Source organism: Carettochelys insculpta, chromosome 23 (genome assembly GCF_033958435.1).
Source record: "Carettochelys insculpta isolate YL-2023 chromosome 23, ASM3395843v1, whole genome shotgun sequence".
NCBI lineage: Eukaryota > Metazoa > Chordata > Testudines > Carettochelyidae > Carettochelys > Carettochelys insculpta.
In genome coordinates this window covers 22,044,244-22,070,076 of record NC_134159.1, presented here as the reverse complement: position 1 = coordinate 22,070,076, position 25,833 = coordinate 22,044,244, and the positions used below count along the sequence as shown (strand labels likewise).

Below are 25,833 nucleotides of genomic sequence, written 5' to 3'. Positions count from 1 at the left end.
TGTGGACATCCTGTATTTCTACTGGTGGTGCACCTCCGCACATGGCTCAGTGCACATAGCAAAACTTATTCCATGCATGCATTAAAACAATTAGTGGAAACATGGGTCCCAGGCCACGCCTGGAATCACTAGGCACTGCTGTAATACAGTAGAAAAGTGACGCTTCCCATTTCATATATTACCAGACCGTGGACAAGTAAATGCTAAAAGAGGAAGATTTTCTTTGCTCTGTTGGTAAATGAAGGTGAGGTGTTCTTCATGAATTCAGAACACTTCAGCAGCTCCTGCTTGCAGAAGTCACACATCAGAAGCCTTTGGAAAGTTTTTCACAAGCATCTATTTTTAACGTTGTTTTCAAAGGTAATCAACATACTGTCAACTTAAGATGCACAGGCAATTGAATGTTACATTCAAAAATATCTGCAGTACCAGATGTTGGAATTCACAGTTAGGCCAAGCCCCGCTGCTTTTTTAATGTGGGAAATTAAAAAAGTGACACGGCTGAGAAATGTAAATCCTACAATATTGTCATCTTTTAAATTGCAAATCTCAGATTATAAATACTGAACATGAAATTACTGTAATTTGCTGAAGAAACGTTCCCCTGGTTGACAGCATCCATTGTCTGAGAAATAAGAAAAGAGCAAAGATTTAGCACCTGAACCTGGAAAGAGGTGTGCACAGAAGGGAAAGAGGCCAAGTGTCCAAAATAAAATGTGGAAAGGTCAGTGTGATGGATTGTGGTCACAGATGTCCCTGGAGATGTTGCCCAGTCTGCTGATCATGCCACTGCCACCCACCTTTTTGCTCTGCTGGGGGACAGTAATTCCAAGTCTGTGCCATGGCTGGGCAAGACCAGACTCTTTCTCAGCATGACAGGGTGGTGTGGCGCTCCAGGGAGCAAGGTGGTGTGTGCCAGTGGTATGATCCACACATCAGGGAACATCCCAAGGGGTCATCTGTGACTACACCCATCACAGAGCAGTACTAAAGTGAACACAAATGTAAGTAACATCCAGCCAGCTGGTCCTCTGGCACAGACAGAGGGGGCAGCAAAAGCCAAAGATCCAGAATGAGGCTGGGGGAAAAATACTTGCTTTATTCAAGTGGGTTTGTTAAGACTTGGTTTCTTGCTGTGGCGTTTTCTGCCCTAGATAGGCTTAACAGGTGTAAGGGGAGTGGTGGTTGTAAAAAGAGAGCATTCCGTTTCGGGCCAAGTTCAGGGACATTTGAGCTGCCAATGGTTTATGGCCGTTCCGCATTTTTTTTCTTTTGGAGGAGGGAGAGGTAAAATATCAAGTTTGGGATTCTGGTTCCATAATCCAAAGTTTGGAGAGATTTGGCCTTGGGAGGAAACTTTCTGTCCTGGAACTGCTCGTAGATCAGTGCGTGGAATTTGTGTGGCTTTGTGGAAGCGTACGCATCGCCTGCCGCCCTTGGGGGTCCCAAAGCAATCTGCAGATGTGTGTAACAGAACAGGAAAACGGATTTGACCCACTGACAGTTTTGCGCACACTCAGCATTCCTGTAACAGTAGCCCTTACCATGCAGAGCCTACAGTACTGGCTGGACTGCTGAGTTGTGGTCTAGTGCTTACTCAGATGCTGAGGGTTAGGCTTACAAGCTGGGGACAGGTCTCCTATGGATTCTCACTGACCAGAAGAGGAATGTCGCCAGTACTTCTGCACCCGCTTTGCAAAAGGTCCCACCATGCTGTCAAGAGCATGGATTAAGTGTTTATTCTGAGAGGCATAAATGCTAGGAGTAGTGGCTGCTTCTGCCAGCATTGAGTGGTTTCCATTCCATCCAGGGTTCAGGGGTTCAATAGCTCCCAGCCTCGCTTCTGTACCGATTGTTCCAGCAGCCCTGATGAGACACTTGCAGATACTGAGGTGGGAAAAGAAAAGGCATTAAAGGTCTGTGGCACTCCTTGAGCTGTCCATATTTGGGTAAAAAAAGTTGTTTGAAAGAAAAATGCAATTTTATTCCTTCACAGCTCCACGCTGTTCTTGAAAGCAGTGCACAGAGCCGGAAAAGATGCCCGGCTTTAACATGCTTGCACTGCTGGGGTATTTTTAGTAACAGTTAGATATACTGTCGGTGGAATCTTGCAGCCGGCTGTGCTCTACGCCAGGCAGGGCTAGCTCTCAGTGGAATAAAATGAGAGATTTAATAAACTGTACTTGGCAGACTTGTCTTGTGGTCGTGAATCTTCAGGCTATTTATAACATCTTAAATACAGTGATAGATGATAAATGCTGCCTGTGTAAAACAACTTGGTTATGCACAAAAGATGAGTTCCCTTTACCAGACAGAAGTGTAGAATGAAGGGTCTGCCTGCAGTGTTACTTCAGCGCTGGTTTCTCAACAGCAGGGAAACCTGCTTTAAATGTCTTAATCAGTGGAAATGTTGTTGTAGGAAATGTCATAACTGCTGCATTGTTAATACAGTTCGGGTGGCAACAGCTTTTCCTTTAGCAGGTTTCTACTATAGGAGGGACTGATACTATTGCCACCTGTGACGGTTGCCTGACACTTTCCATTATGAGCATCCGAAAACAGGGCCTTATAGCTTTCTGGCAAATTTCAGCTGTTTGTGCTGAAATGTGGCATGTTTTCTGTGCAGCCAAGGCTGACTGTCCCACTGCCATGAGTTGAGGGAGAATTGGGACCAGCTGAGCAGAGACTGAGTCTAGGGTCTTGAAAGGAGGTGCTGGGGATATGGTAAGAGTGGGGTGGCTTGGGGTTCCCAATCCTCCACCCCACTGCGGGTTGGATTCTATGGAGGGGAGCCCCAAGCCTTGGGTCTGGCTCCAGAAAAGATGGATTGGGACTGCAGACCAGGTGGTTTCCCAGCCCCAGGTTAGAGGATGCTGTGTGTGTGTATAAGGAGCCCAGGGAGGAAGTGTTGGATTGGGGCAAGGGAGGGGAGGAGGAGAAGGAGAGACAGATTGGACCAGGAGCAGATTGGGATTGGGTGGGCAAGGAGAATGGGCCTGGCAGAAGAGGCTGTGGGGTGGGAGGAGAATGAGGTGGTTTGAGTGGCGGTGCAGGAGGGATAGAGCTTGGCAAGTTGGCAGGAAAGGGCAGAAGCCTGTGTCATGGAAGGGTTCTCTTCTAGAGCCTGGAAGGTAGCCCAGCATTCCCAGTGTCTCCAGGCCTCTGCTCGTAACAAAGGCCTGTGAAACCCAGTGGCACAGTCTCATCTCCAGTAGGGCTGGCACATAAAGTGGCTGACAGCCCACTGTTGCTAGGTTGACTGGCGGAGGTCTTTGCAGTGGGTCTAAAACGGGCCTGCAACCTGTGCCTCTAAAAGAACAGTGCACACACACATCCCACAATGCACGGCACATGAGGGGGAGTTACCAAGAGCTTCGAGAGCATATCTCGTTTGCTATTTAGATACAAATTGTTCATTGTTCAGCTTTTAGACGTTCACCACAATAGCAAAATGAATCAGGAGGCTTTTTTACTTTACATTGGGAGCCACAAGGAAGTCCTTAAAGTCTGATGTGATGTTATTTATCGAGGACCATCTCAGATTCACATGCATTGCAGCTCTTGAATTAAGTTTTTTACTGAATTAAAAAAAAAAAGGCTATTCTTGCTCCTTTGGTTGCCAGCCCTGGTCTAAAGGTTCCACTCCTGCTGCTGAACTGTAAGAAGGAATTTGTTTTTTCAGATTTCTTTTTAAATTCAGAGTATTGTATGCAAAGCCTGTTAAAAGAACTGTATTAAGCTTGCAGAGTCTAGGAGTCTCAACTTAAGAGAATGCAAGCAATAAGCTTACCTCTGCAACCTTAATTTAGCCCTCTTGTGCACATTCATTAAGCTCCACTCCTCAATCACATTGTTACGAATTATTTCCATGGGACTCTGCCTTGTTAAGTGCACAGGGTGGATGGTGCTTGCTCAGTGAGCAGTTGTTGAGTATCTTGGGTTTTCTCCCCATTATGATTCAGTCTACGCTCCTTATCTGTTGTTGTTTTCAAGCCCTACTCTAAAGACAAGTTATCAGTTTTGTCAAGTGTGTCTGTGGGACACTCATCACTGTAGTATGTACATTCTTGGCAAACACCTTCACGACCCCACTGTGAGTTAACGAGGCAGGAGCCTTGTTTTACAGAGGGGGTTGGAGGCTCAGGAATGAGGTTGAAAGTGTACTAACTTTGGGTGCCTAATTTGGGTGGCTGGAGGACCTGAGCTTGGTTCTGGGACTCCATCAATGTGTGGGTGTCTCAGCCACCAGTTTCAGCCTTCCTTTTAGTGGAAGTGCCATGGGGCCTTTCTTGGGCGCGGTGTGTCTGAGCAGCTTCCAAGTGGGAGATGTGCTCGTTGGAGATGAGCAGGAATGGAGTCTTGGTGGGTGCCCATTGGGAGCCATTTATTTCACACGCCGCATCTGGGCAGGCGACGTGGTTGCAGCGCAGACGGGCTCTGCAGAAAGGAAAGAGTGTCCTGGAATGGCTTATGAGCAGCACTGGGATTGCTGGGGGTAATGTCTGCAAAGGTACACTTACTTTTGCTTTACTTTATTTCTCTCTGGCTCCCTTGTTCTAACACATGCTGGACAGCAGAAAAGCAAGGAGTTGGGCTGAATTCCTTGGAAGGTTAGAGGAATGTGGACTTCAAGCTATTGTGCATTGCTAGCTATTCCATTCTGTTGTCATATACACCCATCCCTCGTTTAAAGAGTACTTTTCTTATGAGTACTCGCTAAAATGAGGGATACCTATGCCTATGTATGTTCACTAAATGACCTCCCCCTGCTCCCCCACTAATATGAGCAAGCCATGGGGTCCATGGCTGAGAAGCAGGGAGACCCGGACCACCACCCCCAGCAGCCCCAAACTGCCCCCAGCCTTAGAATCCCCCTGCAGCTCCAAATTTCCCCCACTCTTAGACCCCCCCATCCCTAAACCACCCCCAGCCTCAGTTTCCAGCCCCCCCCCCCCCCCCCCCGCCACAGCCCTAAATGGCCCCTGCCTTAGACATTCCTCCTCCCACAGCCTCTTTACAGGGGCTGCTAGTCTGGATGACTCCCCCAGCCCTCTTGCTCCCAGCAGGTAACAGTCCAATTATCTCAAGTGTTAAGCTTTCAGCACCTAAGCATAAGGTGATTGCTATCTCTAGTGATAGATATCTGCCTGAGGCAGCAGTGTTAAGAAACTGCAAATGGCTTCTTTAACAGCCACCTGCAACTGGGAACTGCCCAGCTGGCGACCTTTAACAAATCTAATGGTGACCCATGTTTGGGTCCCGATCCAGAGGCTGGGAATCCCTGCTCCACATACATACACTAATCCTATTTCTGGTGCCAAACTATTCAAATATACCAGAAAAGTACCTAAGCTCAACTGGTTTATGTCAAATTACAAGCACTTGGAACAAATCAGAGACTTTTACATGTATTTTAATGGGAATTTAGTGTCGCTCTTATGAGTTTTCGCCTACAAGCAGAAATTTGGAAACTAATTAAAGAACATAAGAATGGCCATACTGGGTCAGACCAAAGGTCCATCCAGCCCAGTACCCCGTCTGCCGACAGTGGCCAATGCCAGGTGCCCCAGAGAAGGAGAACAGAAGACAGTGATCAAGTGATTTATCTCCTGCCATCCATCTCCTGCCCTTGTACTGAAGGCTAGGGCACCATACTTTACCCCTGGCTAATAGCCATTTATGGACTTAACCTGCAAAAATTTATCGAGCTCTTTTTTAAACCCTAATAGAGTCCTGGCCTTCACAGCCTCCTCCGGCAAGGAGTTCCACAGGTTGACTGTGCACTGTGTGAAGAAAAATTTCCTTTTATTAGTTTTGAACCTACTACCCATCAATTTCATTTGGTGTCCCCTAGTTCTTGTATTATAGGAAAAGGTAAATAATTTTTCTATTCACTTTCTCCACACCATTCATGATTTTATATACCTCTATCATATCGCCCCTCAATCGCCTCTTTTCCAGACTGAAAAGTCCCAGTCTCTCTAGCCTCTCCTCATATGGGAGCCGTTCCAAACCCCTAATCATCTTAGTCGCCCTTTTCTGAACCTTTTCTAATGCCAATATATCTTTTTTGAGGTGAGGAGACCACATCTGCACACAGTATTCAAGATGTGGGCGTACCATAGTTTTATATAGGGGAAGTATGATATCTTTTGTCTTATTATCTATCCCTTTTTTAATAATTCCTAACATCCTATTTGCTTTACTAACTGCCGCTGCACACTGCGTGGATGTCTTCAGAGAACTATCCACTATAACTCCAAGATCCCTTTCCTGATCTGTCGTAGCTAAATTTGACCCCATCATGTAGTACGTGTAATTTGGGTTATTTTTTCCAATGTGCATTACCTTACACTTACCCACATTAAATTTCATTTGCCATTTTGCTGCCCAATCACTCAGTTTGCTGAGATCTTTTTGTAGTTCTTCACAATCCCTTTTGGTTTTGACTGTCCTGAACAACTTGGTGTCATCTGCAAACTTTGCCACCTCACTGCTTACCTCATTTTCTAGATCATTGATGAACAAGTTGAACAGGATCGGTCCCAGGACTGACCCCTGGGGAACACCAGTAGTTAACCCCCTTCATTGTGAAAATTTACCATTTATTCCAACCCTTTGTTTTCTGTCTTTTAACCAAGTCCTGATCCATGAAAGGATCTTTCCTCCTATCCCGTGCCCGCCTAATTTACATAAAAGCCTTTGGTGTGGGACCGTGTCAAAGGCTTTCTGGAAATCTAGGTATATTATGTCCACTGGGTGCCCCTTGTCCGCATGTTTATTAACCCCTTCAAAGAATTCTAATAGATTAGTTAGACACGACTTCCCTCTGCAGAAACCATGCTGACTTTTGCCCAACAATTCGTGCCTTGCGATTTTATTCTTTACTATTGTTTCTACTAATTTGCCTGGTACCGATGTTAAACTTATCGGTCTATAATTGCCAGGGTCTCCTCTGGAGCCTTTTTTAAATATTGGCGTTATATTGGCCGTCTTCCAGTCATTGGGTACCGAAGCAGATTTAAAGGATAGGTTACAAACCACTGTTGTTAACTCCGCAATTTCACATTTGAGTTCTTTCAGAACCCTTGGGTGAATGCCGTCTGGTCCTGGAGACTTGTTACTATTCAGCTTATCAATTAACTCCAAAACCTCCTCTAATGTCACTTCAATCTGGGAGAGTTCCTCAAGATTTGTCACCTAAAAAGGCTGGCTCAGATTTAGGAACCTCTGTAACATCCTCAGCTGTGAAGACTGAAGCAAAGAAATCATTTAATCGCTCCGCAATGGCACTGTCTTCCTTGATCGCTCCTTTTATATCTTTATTATCCAAGGGCCCCACTGCTTTTTTAGCGGGCTTCCTACTTCTAATGTATTTAAAAAACATTTTACTATCTTTTTTGAATTTTTGGCTAGCTGTTCCTCAAAATCTTTTTTGCCTTTTCTTACTACATTACGACACTTAATTTGGGAGTGTTTGTGTTCCTTTCTATTTTCCTTGCTAGGAGCTGACTTCCACTTTTTTAAAAGCTGCCCTTTTCTCTCTCACTGCCTTTTTAACATGGCTGTTAAGCCACGGTGGTTCTTTGTTAGGTCTCTTACTGTGTTTTTTTATTTGGGGTATACATTTAAGTTGGGCCTCTAGTATGGTGTCTTTAAACAGTTTCCATGCAGCTTCCAGGGATTTTAGTTTAGTTACTCTACCTTTTAGTTTCTGTTTAACTAGCTTCCTCATTTTAGTGTAATTCCCCTTTTTGAAATTAAATGCCAGAGCGTTTGACCGCTGCGGTGTTCTTCCCAACACAGGAATATTAAAAGTTATTATATTGTGGTCACTATTTCCAAGCGGTCCAGTAACAGTTACCTCTTGGACCAGATCCTGCGTTCCAGTCAGGACTAGATCGAGAATTGACTCTCCCCTTGTGGGTTCCTGTACTAGCTGCTCCAAGAAGCAGTCATTTAAGGCATGAAGAAATTTAATCTCTGAATCCCGTCCTGAGGTGACATGTACCCAATCAATATGGGGATAATTGAAATCTCCTATTACTGTGTTTTTTATTTTGATAGCCTCTCTAATCTCCCTTAACATTTCAGCATCACTATCACTGTCCTGGTTAGGTGGTCGGTAATATATTCCTAATGCCATATTCATATTAGAGGAATGAATTGTGATCCATAATGATTCTATGGAACATTTTGATTCCTTTAGGATTTTTCTTCATTTGATTCTGTATTATCCTTCACATATAGTACCACTCCGCCACCCACACGACCTGTTCTGTCTTTCCGATATAATTTATATCCCGGTATGATAGTGTTCCACTGATTGTCCTCATTCCACCATGTTTCTGTGATGCCTATAATGTCAACTTCCTCCTTTGATATGAAGTACTCCAGTTCACCCATCTTATTAGACAGACTCCTAGCATTAGTGTAAAAGCACGTTAAAAAACTACCACTATTTATATGTCCGCCTTTCACAGACATGTTGGATTTTTTTATATGCAATTGTTTCACATCTGATCTTGCCCATATATTATTTCCCACGCTCCCTATCTGACTAACTTCTAGGGAATCCCTATCTATGGAGCCTCGTGTAAGAGAAGTCTCCGTCCGATCCAGGTGCTCCCCCGCACCAATCGGCTTTCCCCCACCTCTTAGTTTAAAAACTGCTCTACGACCTTTTTAATGTTTAATGCCAGCAGTCTGGACCCACCTTGATTTAGGTGGAGCCCATCATTCCTGTATAGGCTCCCCCTACCCCAAAAGTGTCCCCAGTTCCTAATAAATCTAAACCCCTCTTCTCTACACCATCGTCTCATCCACGCATTGAGACTCTGAAGTTCTGCCCCTCTATCTGGCCCTGCGCGTGGAACTGGAAGCATTTCAGAGAATGCCACCATAGATGTTCTGGATTTCAGTCTCTTTCCTAGTAACCTAAATTTGGCCTCCAGAACATCTCTTCTACCCTTCCCTATGTCATTGGTACCGACATGTACCACGACTACTGGCTCCTCCCCAGCACTGCCCATAAGTCTGTCTAGATGCCTCAAGAGATCCGCAACCTTCGCACCAGGCAGGCAAGTCACCATACGGTTCTCCCGGTCATCACAAACCCTACTATCTATATTTCTAATGATCGAATCCCCCACTACTAAAACCTGCTTCTTCCTAACAGCTGGCGCTCCCTCCCCTGGAGAAGTATCCTCGGTGCGAGAGGATACCATAGCACTCTCTGGAAGGAGGGTCCCAACTATGGGATGGTTTCCCTCTGCTCCCATTGACTGTTCTCCTTCCCTGAGCCTTTCATCCCCCGTAACAGCATCAGGACTGTCAGATTGGAGGTGGGACAGCCCTACTATGTCCCGGAAAGTCTCATCAACAAACACCTCTGCCTTCCTTAGCTCCTCCAGTTCAGCCACCCTGGCCTCCAAAACACGCACTTGGTCTCTGAGGGCCAGGAGCTCCTTGCATCGAGCGCGCACATACGCCACCCGCCCACAGGGTAGGTAGTCATACATATTGCACTCAACACAATAAACAGGATAGCCCCTACTCTGCTGCTGGGCTTCTGCCTCCATTTCCTACTCTAATTATATATGAGGGTTTAATTAAATGTTTCAGATAGAGGTTGTTATAAAGGATTTAAGTTTAAGGGCAATAGAAGTCACTGGCTCCCTCCAAGCTCCCCCTCTAAACTCCCCTCTTAAAACTCCCTCCTGTTAGCACTCACCCTGTTTGCAAGCTCCCTGGTCGCTTACTAGCGGGGTTTAAGTGCTCGGCCTCCCTGATAGCTCCCCCCTCTGCCTACAGCTCAGCCAATCGGCACATGATGTTTCGATTCAAACCTAATCAAGACTCACAGCTTCCAACTGCCTGCCTGAGCATGTGGCCTTTCAAACAAACGCTCAGCTCAGCACTCCAACTCCAAACAAACAAACACACACAAGCCCAGAACCCTCAAACACAAGCAGCCACTTACCCAAAGGTGCTTTAGTTTGCTCCTTCCTTCTCTTCCTCGCTCATATAGCGAGGGGTGTGTGTACTGTACAGTTATAATGTAGCCAGGTCCTTTGGTCAGACTTCTGTCGGTGTTCGTACATAGCCTAGCACAGTGGGATCGGGGTCCTACTGTTGTATGAATAATTTATGCCCAGTGTTGCAGGATAAGGTGTGACAGTGTCCAAACCAGAGCACAGCTGTGTCAGTTGCTATACTGTCATGTGATTGATCTGTGGCAAAAGTATTACCCCTATAAGTTTCCAATTATTGTGTGGTTTTATCCCAAAATGAGCACACTGGCAAGCAGTACACTGCTGACTCTCTCAAAATGACACCCAGCTCCTCCCTGTTTTACTAACCCATCTTTGTGGTTGTCATTTGGTACACATTGTTTATTTTGCCTGGAACAGTTCAAGGACTCAGCTTGAATTACCTGAAAGGGAGAGACTGCCTGTTTGTTGCAGTATTATACAGCTGGGCCATGAACCTACCTGTACAAATGGTCAGGAAAAGTCATAAATTACCCAACTTGCAGATAAACAGCAGGTTGATAGTTTCATTTTCACACCCACTGGGGCAAGTGGGAATTATAGCTTTTGAGGTAAAGCATAGGTTACCTTTGATAAAAGACTGCTCTGAATTTATTTCAGAGGTGCTTTGCCTCACTGCTGCTTTTAACAAGAGAGATGCAGTAGCTTTAGCTATTGATGGTGCTGAATCCTGCAATTTAAGATTTTAAGATATGTCCTTGTAGCATATTCCAGAACAGACCATATGCTGCTGAATAACCCTGCTGTGTGCACGCATGAGCTGTGACATAGCGTTCCATATTCTTCGTGAAATATGCTGTGATCTGACTGTGCCGTAACTGAGAGGCTCTAAGCAGGGTAATTCATGTGAGGTATCATTGGAAAGGTGGCCATCCCATTCGTGTGTGCGTCTGTTTGGTGTCTGAAGTGAGGAATATTGCCCTGTGTATGTGTATTTCATACTTGCTGCTTTGGGGTCACTCCCTTGCTGACACTTCAGGTACAACTGTGGAGACGCCAGATAGGGCTGCTGGCCCTCAGTGAGGACAATGGGCTGTGAATAGGCCTGGCCTTCCTGGGAGGTGCCATGCTGGTAATGACTCCTGGACACTGCACTGCTGCAGAGTCAGGTGACCTGCGTTTTTCTCATCTGAGCTGTCCCACAGGTGTGGGGAATCAGACACATCATTCCCGCCTTACTGGAGATTGTGTTAGCCAGGGAGGGAGCAAACCAGGGGTGGTGTGGAACTGCTGGATCTAGGCTGAAAGGTCCCTGGCCTGTGAAAGTCTCTACCCAACCAGCATTACAGGTGAGGGATTATTATTTATAAACAGCGTCTTTAGTGAATTTAGCTTAATTGAATGCTTTGTATTTTCTTACTGTTCAGCTTGCTGTGTCTCTGACCACTTAAAATGCAACTTTTTGTAGTAACTCAGCTTATTTCTGGTTTATAATAGAACCAGAGTATGTGATTTCTAACTGGGGAAGGTGAGAGGCTGTGCCTACCTTCCTCCACATTGAGGGAGGAGGCAAATTTCAAAGAACTCTGGGTCTGAATCTCGGGGGGGGGGGGACACCTCGATCTGGAGCAAGTCCCAGAAGCTAAGTCTCTTCCCAGGGCTGATCTCAATGTCTGCAGCTGGGGCTGCCCTGCCTGGGTTCTTTGCTAGAGGAGGCTTTGGTGCTTGGCTCAGCAAAGTAAGGAAAAAGGGGCCATGCGGGCAGAGGAGGCAGGTTCAGTGGTACCTGCAGCAGCTCATCTGGCATCCCCGGGCCTCCAAGCAGGGACAGCTGGTGCTCAGAGAAAGTTGGCAGTGGTGTGCCTTATCACCACACCGTGCAGCAGACAGGTCACATTTGATACGAGGTGAATGAACAAAATAAAGTATAAACCATCAGCAAGATGGGGTCTCCTCTGCAGCTCTGTTCTTTCTCATCACACATCGTTGCTGATCTGAGTTGTTGTCGGGCCGATAGGTTACGTGTGAGAGGGCCTGTAATGGTTAAACATTGAGTAACAGGTATTTTGGAGCATAAGCTTTTGTGGGCAAAGACCCGCTTCATCAGATGCATGGGGGGGGGGGGGGCACAGGTTCAGAGGAGGATTTCAGGAGGGAGGTCTCAGTAAAGGGGAGGGCCAGAGCTGACAAGGTCTGTTCAGTCAGGTGGATGTGGCCTATTATCAGCAGTTAATGTGGAGCTGTGAATATCAAGAGGAGAAATTAGTCAGTTCGGTCAGGGGGCATGTGGCCATTTGTCAGTTGCTAATGTGGAGGTATGAACATCAAGAGCAGAGAAACTGCTTTTGTAAGGGGTCGACCACTCCCCCTCTCTGTTCAGCTCGGTTGATGGAGTCAAATTTGCAAATGAATTGCAGCTCTGAAACTTTTCTTTGCATTTTATTCTTAAAATGTTGTTGTAGGACTGCTTCTTTTAAATCTGTTACTGAGTGTCCAGGGAGATTGGAGTGTTCTATAGGTTTATGTATCAAAACAAAAAGCAGTCAAGTAGCACCTTAAAGACTAGCAAAATAGTTTTAGGTGAGCTTTCGTGGGTCAGACCATAGCCAGACCAGAACAGACTCATTACTGTTCCTGATGTCTGATTTATGTTCATTTATTTTTACATAAAGACTGTCTAGTTTGGCCAGTGTAAATTACAGTGGGGCATTGCTGGCACATGATGGCATATATTATATTAGTAGATGTGCAGGTAAAGGAGCCCCTGATGGTGTGGTTGATGTTAGATCTTGTGATCATATTGCTGGTGTAGATATGTGAGCAGAGTTGGCATCAAGGTTTGCAGGGATTGGATCCAGGCTTAGAGTTACTGTGTTATGGTCTATAGTTGCTGGTGAGAGTTTAAGGTTGGCGGCTGTCTGTAGGCGAGGACAGGCCTGTCTCCCAAGGCCTGTGAGAGTGAAGCATCATTGTCCAGGGTAGGTTGTAGGTCACTGATGATGCGCTGGAGAAGCTTTAGCTGGGGGCTGTATGTGACGGTCAGTGGTGTTCTCTTGTTTCCCTTGTTGGGCCTGTCTTGTAGCAGGTGGCTTCTGGGTACCTGTCTAGCTCTGTCAGTCTGTTTCCTCACTTCCTTAGGTGGGTATTGTAGGTTGAGGAAATCTTGGTAAAGGTCTTGTAGGTGTTTGTCTCTGTCTGAGGGATTGGAGCAAACGTGGTTGCACCTCAGTGCCTGGCTGTACACAATGGATCGTGTAGTGTGCCCTGGATGGAAGCTGGAGGCCTGTAGATCAGCATAGCGGTGGTGGTTGTGACCATTTGCACAGTCGTGTCCAGGAGGTGGATCTCTTGTGTGGCCTGGTCCAGGCTGAGATTGATGGTGGGCTGGAAACTGTTGAAATCACAGTGGAACTCTTCAAGAGCCTCCTTCCCATGGGTCCAGATGATGAAGATGTTGTTAGTGTAGCGCAGGTAAAGGAGGGGCACTAGGGGACGAGAACTGAGGAAGCGCTCTTCCAGGTCAGCCATAAAAATGTTGCATGCTGTGGGGCCATGCGGGTGCCCATGGCACTGCCACTGATTTGAAGGTATAAATTGTCCTCAAATCTGAAATAGGTGTGGGTGAGGACAAAGTCACAAAGCTCCACCACCATTTGTGCCTCGGGCTCATGAGGGATAATGTTCCTAACAGCCTGGAGTCCATCTTCATGTGGGATATTGATATAAAGGGCCTCTACAGCCATGGTGGCCAGGATGGTGTTTTCAGGAAGGTCACCAATGAATTGTAGTTTCCTGAGGAAGTCGGTGGTATCATGAAGAAAGCTGGTAGCATAGGGTCTGAGTAGAGAGTCCACCTATCCAGACAATCCTGTAGTAAGAGTGCCAATGCCTGAGATGATGAGGTGTCCTGGATTCCCAGGTTTATGGATCTTGGGTAGTAGGTGGAATAAATCTGGTTGGGGTTCTAGGCGTGCGTCTGTGTAGGTTTTTTTTATAGGGAGGATCTTGAGCAGATGCTGTAGTTTCTTTGTGTATTGCTCAGTGGGATCCTGGGACAGTGACTTGTAGAATGTAGTATTGGAGAGTTGCCTGGCAACCTCCTTTTGGCAGTCTGTCCTATTCATGGTGACAACAGCGCCTCCCTTGTCAGCCTCGTTTCTGAGGCTGTTAATGATCAGCGGCTCCTTCATTTGTCTTTACACTAGTGTGCTAGACAATCCCATGGGAGGCAACAGAGCGTGTTCCTTACACGGTATTAGGTTTGATAGCTGGGGTGCAGTATGCAGAGACCTTACTGCTTCTACTGCCTAGTAATAAAATCAAAGGCTTGATCTGCTGTACAGCCTTAGGTCGACCTAAGGCCGCTGACTTCAACCGAATTGTCAGCATCCAGGCTGCAGCCTCACTCCCTCGGACGTAGGTGCCCTACAACACTGACACCACAACTCCAGCTCCATGTGAGGTGCAAGGCTTGCACCAGCATAGTAGGGCAATGGTAGACACTGCAGGACGCTTGCACTGCTGTTGGCTGTCATTCTTGTTCATATCACAGCTCCGTGTTGGAGCTGTGAAACTGGCAGAAGCCCACTGGGGTGCGCGCTCTAGCTAGAACCACGCTGCTCCTCCTAGCTGAGCTGCCTCCCAAGGTCCTGGCTGCCTGGACTCCCAGCTCCTCATTCCTGCTGGGAGCCCAGCTGCACTGAGGCTCTCCACTCCCAGCCAGGGGCTGCCTCCACCCAAGGTCTTAGCTCTTTGTGGGGAGCACTGCAGCTGCCTGAGGTCTCAGCTGCCCACCTGGAGCACAGCTGCTGCTCTGGACTCCCTGCTGGGCAGCTGCCAGGCTCCCAGCCAGGGGAGGGAAAGCCAGGAACCTTAGTAGCTGCAGTTCTCCTGGTGGGGGCAGAGAGCCAGGAGCCTCAGAGCAGAACCTGCGCTCCAAAGTGGGGAGCTGCGTCTCCTGTCCTGCCCCTCTAAGTCAATGGGAGTGCTCCTGGTGAGGAAGTGCCCCCTGACAGAAGGGCAGTGTGGACGTGCACTACTGCAGTAATTACTGTGGTGGCTGTAAGTGGACCTGTTACATGATTTTAGTGTGGACATGCCCTCAGAGCTCTGCAGCAGAGTATAACCAGCTACGGAATGCCCTTGCGGGCCTGTGCACAAAGCCATTACCTTCCTCTTATCTGAGTCCCTCTTGAACCCTCATGCAGTGTGGGATGCCTGCAAGGAGGGGGTCAGTGATTCAGTTTAAAGATGTTTGTTATAATGTACTTCTGCTTTCAGGCTGGTTTGCTGGGTTGGGGGATATTCTTGTTCCCCTGATTCCTTGTCAGTCCCTGCTTTTTGTGATTTGTCAACCACCCACATTCCACGGTGCCCACACTTCAGTTATTAGTGCCGTTGGGCAGGGACCAGGCCAGTCTGTTCATTTTTTGGCCCAGCATTGTTAAACGATGCAAAGATGCCACCGGTTGTATTCCCAAAGCTGAATTTATCTTGGCCTTTTTGGGGGACATGCTGTAAAAGTCTAGCTAGTGAAATGTCTGTTGCTCACATCTTCTTGCTATTTTAAAGCAAGTCAAGCCCTGGCTAACCATTTCCAGAGCCTCAGTGGAGACAGCAAACTGCTGCCTTTCATGTTCCCAGAGACTCCTTATGAGAACAAGTTGAGGTTCCTGCAAAATGAGGCTAGAGTGAATGCCCGTCCTGACAGCAGGAAGCAGGGCAGTAGCCAATTCTTCATTTATAGTTTGTCTCTGAAGTGTGTCAAGCTGCTGTTTGTCGGAAGAACCTGGAGTCTAGGGAAGTCACCCTGTGTTTGGTCTGATTGCTAATCTATAATTCTTCCCTTGCAGGTGTCACAATGAAGCTAATGGATGAGGTAGCTGGGATTGTAGCTGCTCGCCATTGCAAGACCAACATTGTCACAGCGTCTGTGGATGCCATTAACTTCCATGAGAAGATCAAAAAAGGTAAAGGACTGGGGAGAAGCAGCTCCTTAGATGCTTCAGACTTGATTGGTGTTTCATTGAAGCCCCTTCTTGACACCCTCTAGTTGCTAGGGAGCAAAGTGAAAGGAAGACCCCACTCTGGCCAGAGACCAAGTTGGAGGAATCGGCCTGATATAGGCTGGTGCTGGCCCCTAGTGGCTAGACTGGTCCCAGAGGGTTTGATTGGGTAAAGCTAAACCAAAGTCTTCCTCTTGAAATCTTCTTCCACTCCATTGATTCCACCGTCGCGGCAGACGTACGCGTTGCGTCAGCGTTGCTGTTGCAAGGCCGCGGCAGACGTACGCGTTGCGTCAGCGTTGCTGTTGCAAGGAGCACCAATAGTCGTTTCGACTTGCATGCTGCCTCGTCTTAAAAAAAGTTCAGACACGTCTTTCAGACAGGGAAACCACGTTTTACCTTCTTGGGAAAAGGGGACTTCTTCAACCACCCCCATCACTACCAAACTAGCTTATGTCTCTTGTTGCTGGAGGTTGGCTGTTTATAAAAATCATTATCAAGGAAACCCAGTCTCCTAAGCACACTAGAATGCTCCTTGTGCAGGTTTCAGCATTAGGGATTTGGATGCTGGAGGCAAAGCTCTCTGGGCACCCTGTTCACCATTTGGGCATCTGTGCTTACGTACATCTTTATGAAGCTGTTTCCATCTGTCTGTGCTGGGAGTCATGCTTGTAGCATCCCTTGCTCCAAGGTGAAAGTGTGCCCCAGAAAAAGACTAAATGGGCCAATTTCCCCCCTTATTTGTGTTTGTGCAACCCAGTCCGCTTGAGTGGAGCAGCCCAGGCAGGTACAGAAGCAAGCAAACTGCCTTGGGGGCTGGTTGTGAGCACTGAGGTGGTGTTGGCTGCCTTGATGACTTATTTCTTTCATACAGTTAAGTTCCCATGTTGCACACAGCAGGTACTCACTGCCAGGGCTAAATTAAAAGAAATGAAAGCCTGGTATAGTGCAGCTTTGTTACAAATTACTTAAATAAATGACACTGCTAACCACACCATGAAGTACTGTTCAGTCAGGGTCAAGGCAATTTTTTATCCCCCTAGCACTCACTTTGGCTGTCAAAATTGACAACCCTGGATATTCTGCATTGCTGCAGAGGTTGTCAAGGTGGCTGTGTGACAGAGTCCCTGAGCTGTAGCCTTTGGTATTGTTTAGAATAGCAGAGATGTTGAGTGGTCACTTCAGGATGCACAATTTTACCAAAACCTTATTTACTGACATATGTATCAGCCTGCTGCCTGTCCAGCCTGAAGAAGTTACAGGTGAAGGGAACAGGTAAAATTCTGCTTTCTGATCTGTTGAGGGCAGGGTATTTGTACAGTTAATTTGTAGCAGTGATTACCAGAATGCTTTTTTCTGTTATCAGGACAAGGTGGGTGAGGTCATGTTTTACTGGGCCAGTTTATCTGGTGAAAGAGAGAAGCTTTGAAGCTGCATGGAACTCTTCTCCAGGTCTGGGAAAAGTACTGTCAGGATAACAGCTAAGTGCCAGGTGGAACATATTGCTTGGCATAGTTAACTTGCATTCTAAGACAAGCATGTCAAACTCCGGGGCTGGGAGCCAGATGGGCCATGGAGCCCTGCCAGCAGCGCCAGCCCCAGGGACCGGCTGGGGCTGTGAGAACCCTGGCAGCCCTGAGGGTGGGAGCCCTACTGGCAGCTCCAGCCCCAGAGACCTGGCTGGAGCTGGGAGAACCCTGGCAGCCCTGGGGCTTGGAAGCTGGTCAGCAGCTCCAGCCCTGGGGACCTGGCTGGAGTGCGAAGTACCTTAAATTTTTATTTAAATTAAAATTATTATATATGAGCAAATAATTTTACGTGTCAAATTTTATGAACTGTTAATAAAATTATAAAACAATAGAATTCACATTAGTATTAAATACTCAATTAAAATTACTATATTATATTCAAACAAGACCTGAAAAATATTATGAATTATACCTAAAGCATAGTCTATAATAGACAACATTACAATAGCATTCAAGGCCACCAAAGAAAATGTACTTCTATCATTTTTCGTTTGTGTGGCCCTCCGTAGGCTTTGAGTTTGACATGCCTATTCTAAGGCATCATTCAGAGTGAAGTGCAGCGCCAGGACAAAAAGGGGGACTAGTGGGTTAGAGTTTACAAGCAACAAACCCAGCGTCTTTGTAAAGACTCTAATTTTTATTGTCAAGCAAAGTTGAGTTTAAGCCTCTCAAGCTGATTGTTAGCTCGTTTGTAGTAGTTGGCCTGTCCTGCTGTTGATCTGTAAGTGAAATGAATCCCACAGTGGGCTGCTGTTTTTTACAATGTGGGTAAGTGCTGGCCAGAAGCCTGTCATCTCTTACTCTGAGCTGTTAGGGGGGGGTGTGTGTGTGTGTGTGTGTGTGTGTGTGTGTGTGTGTGTGTGTGTGTGTGTGTGTGTGTGTGTGTGTGTGTGTGTAAATATTTTGTACTGGAGCAACTCTTTTGGTGAGAGGGTGAGTTTTCAAGCCATGCAGAGCTTTTCTTCACATCTGAGGAGGCAAGAGCTTTTCAGAAAATTATATAACCTCTGAAATACCAGCGTCTCAAAATTCCAGCTCAGAGGGGATGATTAATGTCAGCATTAATCTATAATTATGCAGCTCCCTCCATGAGCTGAGAAACTGCAGTTTCCTATCCAGGGAATGAATTCAAAATCTTTCTCTATTCTCCTTGATGTTTAAAACCATTTTGGAATTTATAGAGTGCAGATAGTAAACTTAATGTGATTTTCATGTTACAAAATGTTCCATCCAGCTGCTCAGGAGAGATGGGATGTTTCAGGAGGTCTTTAGACAAAATAAGTTTAAAATACAATGCAATAAAATCAGTGCCAATAAACCCAATGTTGTGTTTTAAAAATGAGGGGAGAAGAACATGCAGTAGCCAGTAAGATTAATACATTGTCTGTTAACATATCATTTGGCTAAAGTTATATGGGAGAGTTTTCAGTGGCTTTCCAACTGAATTTATACTGTGCAACATACTAGGGTTTTGAAAGGAACTCTTTGGTCGTGTCTACACTAGCTAAAAACTTCGAAATGGCCATGCAAATGGCCATTTTGAAGTTTACTAATGAGGCGCTGAAATACATATTCAGTGCCTCATTAGCATGTGGGCGGCTGCGGCGGTTTGAAATTGATGCTGCTCACTGCCACGCGGCTCGTCCAGACAGGGCTCCTTTTCGAAAGGACCCCACCTACTTCGAAGTCCCCCATATAGGAATAAGGGGACTTCGAAGTAGCCAGGGCCCTTTTGAAAAGGAGCCCCGTCTGGACGAGCTGTGTCAATTTCAAAGTGCTGTGGCCGCCCGCATGCTCATGAGGCACTGAATATGTATTTCAGCACTTCATTAGTGAACTTCAGAATGGCCATTTGCATGGCTATTTCGAAGTTTTTGGCTAGTGTAGACGTAGCCTTAATGACTATAAATGTCGATAGAGTAAGGCACTTTTTTCAACAATTAATTTAGAAGTCCAGGTTGTAAAAGGATTCTTCCTGCAACAGGAGCTGCTTTGTTCACAGATGGTTTTCATTGCAGAAAAGTAATTTTTGAGGTAGAAATATAAACAAATTTGTTTTTAAAACTAATAAAATTAAACCTCTACCTGCCATCAGTAGAGTGTTAACTGAAGACCTTTCTCATTTCTGAAACCAGAACTCCCATCATCACCCGAGTAAAGACTGGGTGGGTTTGGCCTAATGAATGAGAATGTCCACTGGAGTCTGCGCAGTTTGAGATACTAATTTAGCTAAGTCTTTCCTGGGCACAAAGAAGATACGGTCACCACTGAGTGGTTCATCCCCAAGTTCTGTGCTAGCAAATGGAGGGTCTGACTGCTGGGAATGGAGCTGTTTCATAGAACCTGTTCGGTCATGTGTCTGTGAATGGGCACAGTCATGGAGAGGCAGAATTGCTGTCACAAGCCAGTGCAACATCTTCCAAGGCGTTTTGTCTGTATAAGACACTGGTGATGCTGTTTCTAGGAGTCTTGTTGCTTGCAGAGGAGTGGGAGCAAAAACCCTTAGTATTTTGTTTTTTCACAAAGGGACTGGGCCTAGCTTTGGTGCATCCAAGTCCCTTTGCCAAGCCTCACAATGCAAAATAGTCTGTAGTCTTGGTTTTCTCCTCTGAGCTGCTATTGTGCCTAAGCACCTGCAGGAAACCAGCTCCTTTGAGTGTAATGGAATGAAATCCTCTTACTGTTTAGTGCTTAGGGTGTAAGGGCCACTTCTGTATGGGAAGTCAATTTGACACAATATCTTCTTTCTGAAATATATCAGATCGGTGAACTTGCAGCACCCTGAAGAATTGTCCTGTTAGAGGTACCAAATTTCAGCTTCTGATATGGACTCTGCTGTTCTGTAGAGAAATAGAAATAACTACAGCCCTGTATCTTCTTGCCAGATGTGTGAATACCAATGGGCGTGTGTGTGTGCATGCACACGCTCATGGCAATGTAGGGCTATGCAGTCTCTCCATATCTGTGATGGAAGCATGCAACGTATGGGTTTCTGGTTGCTAATTCTGAGTGTAGATATATATTTTAACTTGGTGGTGCTAAGCAAACTTACTTTTTTGTGTGCTAGCTAGGCTCTAGCTCTGTGTACATTAATAATATTCAGTTATTTTTTATATAAAGTACTAAACATGAATGAACTGGTAATAACGTCACTGAAAATGAACAAAACCTCTTTTTAAAAAAATCCTTCGTGTCCCATGGAGCTTTTGTACAAAGTGCTATCTGAAGAGTTCTGCTGTTAAATTACTCTGCTTTCATATGAATGAAGAAGATTGAGACTCTTAAGTTTAGAAAAGAAGTGATACCAAGGATTAAAGGTGAAGTCTATGAAACCATGAAGGGAGTGGGGAAGACGAATAGGGAAAGCTGGTGGCAGCTTAAAGACTAACAGTTGTTATGGCAGAAGCTGTTCTTGTTAATAGATTAGCTCCCACTTGCACCAGGCCTGTATTTGTCTTGGCGTATCTCTGGAAGAGCTATGAAGAACCTGGCAAGCCAGTCTTCTGACCTTCTGTCTCATAGAAGTGATGTTAGTAGTAGGCATCCTTCAGTCTGCATAGACTATGGATCGTGCCCTTTAAAGTTTCAATTGAGGACTTCATTTACAGCGTCTATTGTGACTATGAAGACCCACACGAGAGTGACAGTCCTTGCTGCATCTCTTGCAGATGTAGTGGGTGTCTGGCAAGTCCTTAGTGTGCTTTCTGTGCGCTCGCTTCTCCTCTGCTAGCTGTCTGATCTTCATCTCGCCCTTCTGAAGGCCCTTGTGTAACCCCTGCCTCCATCTGCTGCGGTCATCTGCTAGTTCTTCCCAGTTGTCCAACTCGATGTCTACCTCTCTGAGGTCTCTCTTGCAGACATCTTTGTAGCGCAACTGGGGGCGTCTGGGAGGTCTTTTGCCAGAGGCTAGCTCACCATAGAGGATGTCTTTTGGAATCCTTCCATCATTCATCCTGTGGACGTGGCCAAGCCAGCAGAGTCGACGCTGCCTGAGGAGGGTGTGCATGGCTGGGATTCCAGCTTGCTCGAGGATGGCGGTGTTGGTCACTCTGTCCTTCCATGATATTCCAAGGATGCGCCTGAGGCAGCGCAAGTGGAAGACGTTCAGCCTCTTTTCCTGGAGGGCATACAGGGTCCAAGTCTCGCTGCCATAAAGGAGGGCACTGAGGATGCAGGCTCTGTAGACTTGCATTTTGGTGTGTGTGTGTACAGCTTGTTGTTATTCCACACTCTCTTGCTGAGTCTGGACAGAGTTGTGGCTGCTTTTCCAATCCTCCTATTTAGCTCAGTCTCCAATGACAGGGTGTCAGTGGTGGACCCGAGGTAAACAAACTTGTGGACGACCTCTAACGTATAGTTGTCAATGCTGATTGATGGGGATTCAGCAACATCCTGACCGAGTACATTTGTCGTCTTTAGGCTGATGGTAAGCCCAGAGTCCTTGCATGCTTTGGAGAACTGATCCAGCAGTTTTTGAAGCTGGTCTTCTGTGTGAGACACTACAGCAGCATCGTCTGCGAACAGCATGTCTCTGATGAGGACTTCCCGCACCTTAGACTTAGCTTTCAGCCTTGCAAGATTAAACAGTTTCCCATCAGATCTTGTGTGCAGCAAGATGCCCTCTGTTGAAGATCCAAAGGCATGCTTCAGGAGGAGTGCGAAGAAGATCCCGAACAATGTCGGAGCAAGCACGCATCCTTGTTTGACGCCGCTCCTGATTCTGAAAGCATCCGATAATGCGCCGTCATATTGGATGGTTCCTCTCATGTCTTCGTGGAACGACTGGATCATCTTGAGTAACCGTGGAGGACAGCCTATCTTGTGGAGCAGTTTGAACAAACCATCCCTGCTGACCAAGTCAAAGACCTTGGTCAGGTCGATGAAGGCTATGTAGAGTGGCTTTCTCTGCTCCCTGCACTTCTCCTGCAGCTGCCTTAGAGAGAAGACCATGTCAACGGTAGACCTCTCTGCACAGAATCTGCACTGCGATTCGGGGTACACCCTCTCAGCAATCTTCTGGAGTCTGCCAAGGATGATGCGAGCGAACAGTTTACCAGTGACGCTTAAGAGGGAGATTCCACGGTAGTTGTTGCAGTCGCTTCTGTCTCCTTTGTTCTTATACAACGTTACAATGTTAGTGTTGCGCATATCCTATGGAACCTCACCCTCTTTCCAGCACAGGCACAGTAGCTCATGTAGGGGGTCCAGGAGTGTGTCCGCAGCACATTTGATTACCTCTGGTGGTACCATCCTGGCCATGGGCCTTTCCTGCTGCAATGCTGTCGATGGCTCTCTTCAGTTCATCCACAGTCGGTTCTTGATCCAGTTCGTCCATTACTGGTAGGAGCTCGACGGTATCAAGGGCTGCGTCAACCACAACGTTCTTGCGTGAGTTCAGCTCGGAGTAGTGCTGAACCCAGCGCTCCATCTGTTTGGCTTTGTCAGCGATGACTTCACCAGATTTGGATTTCAGAGGTGCCATCTTTTTCTGGGTGGGTCCCAATGCCTTCCTCGTATATTCCTCTGAGATTACCAAGTGATGTTGGTACTTCGGCAAACCGTCTAGAGGATTTGCTAGGAAAGTAGCTCTCTTGGAACCCTGCTTCGTTTGGCATGGCAGGTAGTGGCAGAGGCTTAAACTGCCAATTTTAATTTCTCCATGCCTGGCAGTTGCGTGGCTTCCCTGAGAGAGTCTCTTGTCACCACAGTCCATGTGATTTCTGCAATAGGCTGTTTGGCGGGCTGCCTTTGCTGCTTGCCCAGTCAGTGCTGGCAGCTCTTGGACTACCTCACAGTGACAGCACTGGCTTTTAGTTTGATGCCTGCTAGCAATAGGTCTGACATTTAATTTTTGTCATGAGACTAACATGCACGTGCCTGTAACTGTGCTGATTGCTGTTGGAATGACACATCCCTTTCCCTGACCTGTCTGAGGGTTGGGTTTTGGGATGGTGAGCTCCTTGGAAAGATATGTCTCAAATGTCTGAGCAGCACCTAGCCAGTTTGGAGCTTCTCTGTTGTTGAAGAGCCCGGCTTTCTCTTATGCTGTTTGTCCTTTTAGGGAGGGGAGGGTTACAACTGAAGGGGATTAGAGGCTCACAGAATTCTCATTGGAAGGGCCCTGCCTGCTGGTGCGTATTTCCCATCTGTCTGAGAGGGCTTGGCTTTAACCTGCAGGGTGTGCTGCGTGGGCCAGACTGTGGCCTGAGCAGGAGCAGCTGGTGAGATGATCCAGGGTTGGGTTTTCAATATTGGGAGTTTTATTGAGCCAACACTCAAGGGAAACATCTTGAAGCCTCTCATTGCAGATGCTTGTAGGTTCCCTGGCTGCGAGATGTCATCTGTCACCATGCCATGCAGCGTGTAAGTACCAGGTTCCAGCTGGTAGGATGTTATGGCAACTGGGAGCACAGTTTGTGGAACTGAAGCAGCGAAGTTCAGTACCTAGACTGTGCATGTAGCCACCAGGCTCCCCGGGTTTGAAAACCATCTTTCAGCACCGCCGCGTACCCACTGAGAGGTTAGAGGCATCCTGCAGTGCTGATTGATACCTGTGGAGTTATTGGCCCCATGTAGAAATCTTGTAGCAATTCTAATAACATGGGATCCTCCGATTGTGTGGACTAAATGAACCCAACCCAGTTCTGAAATCCATGTCCAATCAATTCTCTGACTGTCACATTTTATTCGGGGGCGGCGGGCAGAGAGACACGAGGCAGCAGCAAGTGACATTTCAGAAGTGCGTTGAGTCAGATTAAGTGACTTCTGCATGCTGTCCGTGAGCATCCTTCCCGCCAGGAACCCCAGCTCTTATGTGCCACATGTGCCTGCACGGTGACAGGTGTTGCTCCGTCTCAGTCCAGGAACGGTTTGCAGTTCGAACCTGCTGAGCGGTTCCAGCTGTTTTTCATATGCACAGAGTGTAATCACGCCTCCTTCTGCACATTAGTTACCTACAATTGTTACAGCTGACAGTGCAATCACGCCTCTTTCTGCACATTTACCTGCTATTGTTACACCTAACACCAAAGATTCCTATAGATGGGATCCAAAAAAATTCACTTCAGTTTACTCTGCATTTGCCAGCACTTCACTTTGTGCAGCCAGTTTGGATGTCTCCCCTGATTAGTTGGTCTGCAGTTTCCCTTTTCCTGGACAATTCTCGTCATCCATCAACAGAGGAGAGAGAGAGATCTCTTAAACGATGAAATCTGCTGTAAAAGGGCAGGAGAGGCAGGAGGTTCAGCCCGGTGAGGTATCAGAAACTGTGTGTAACTTTATTTAAATCTGTCACAGATACTCCTTCAGCCTGGCTGCTAGTGACAATGCCTGGGGCCGGTGGAGTTTGCTCTGGGGACTTGAGGCAGCAAGTAGTGAAGTGCTGGTTGATGTAAGCTTGGGCTTGCTTTTTAATAACTGTAAATAAACTATTTTAATCTGCAGTGGTCTTGTTTTGTCCAGTGGAGCATTACTTCTCCATCACCCAGAGCCACCTACCGGGGTGCCCCCTCTCCTGGCCCCCATAGCAGAGAGCTGGAGAAGTGCAGTCTGGGTGCAGACTGTAGAGTTGGTGAGGTTCATGCAGGATCCAGGCAATTATGGCTGAGGCTTCTCAGGAATGCCCATCAGTCTCCTGGGCCCTCGGGAAGAGACAGGGCTGTATTTATTGCCCTGTTGTCTTCACACGCTGAGACGCTGACAGAGCTTTGTCCACACTGCTGGCACATCTGCTGCAAGCACTGGTGCATTATTGAGGGCAGCTGGGCACGGGCAGCGGGTTTGCTAACGGAGGAGCAGTGTGCGCAGAGTAACCCAAAACAACGAAATGCAGTTAGAGGAACTTTCTGGAAAGAGCAATAAAATCCCAGACTACGAACATCAGAGAGGAGCCTTAAAAAGGGACCCTGTCCAAAAGTGGTCTCTGCCTCCTAGAATGCCTGCCCTGGCTTTTCTTCCCTGTGCTTCTCCTTCAGAGGCCGTTTGCAGGAGCAGGCTTTTTCAGCACTTGGAGAGGGTCCTCTCCCACTTCCCGCAACACCTGCACACTCATGCCTGTGTTTGACTTGTCATCTGGGAAAGCCATTCCAGTGTCACAAATGAAATGGAGACTGGGGAGACGTGAGGTTCCCAAGAGGAGGCTTTTCTGCATTCATTGTTTGGACTCCTCCTCACAGCCTCAGTGGTTGCTGCTTGCAGTGTTGCTTCAAGGAAAGCTGAAAGCAGTGAAAATACCAGAGGGCTGGGAAGGCTCAAGCAGGATCCAGCACTTAGACTGAGCTGGGGAACCAAAAATTCAGGGTTTGTTTA

General features: G+C 46.8%; 1 protein-coding gene across 2 annotated transcripts in view; it reads left to right on the top strand.

Moving 5' to 3' along the window:
- ACOT7 (acyl-CoA thioesterase 7) overlaps positions 1-25,833 on the top strand; it is a 121,554-nt gene that overhangs the window by 70,120 nt on the left and 25,601 nt on the right. For both annotated transcript variants that reach the window (XM_074975531.1, XM_074975530.1), the window contains one exon: positions 15,845-15,961. In XM_074975531.1, coding sequence (XP_074831632.1) covers positions 15,845-15,961 — 117 coding nt within the window. The remainder of the gene's footprint in view (positions 1-15,844; positions 15,962-25,833) is intronic.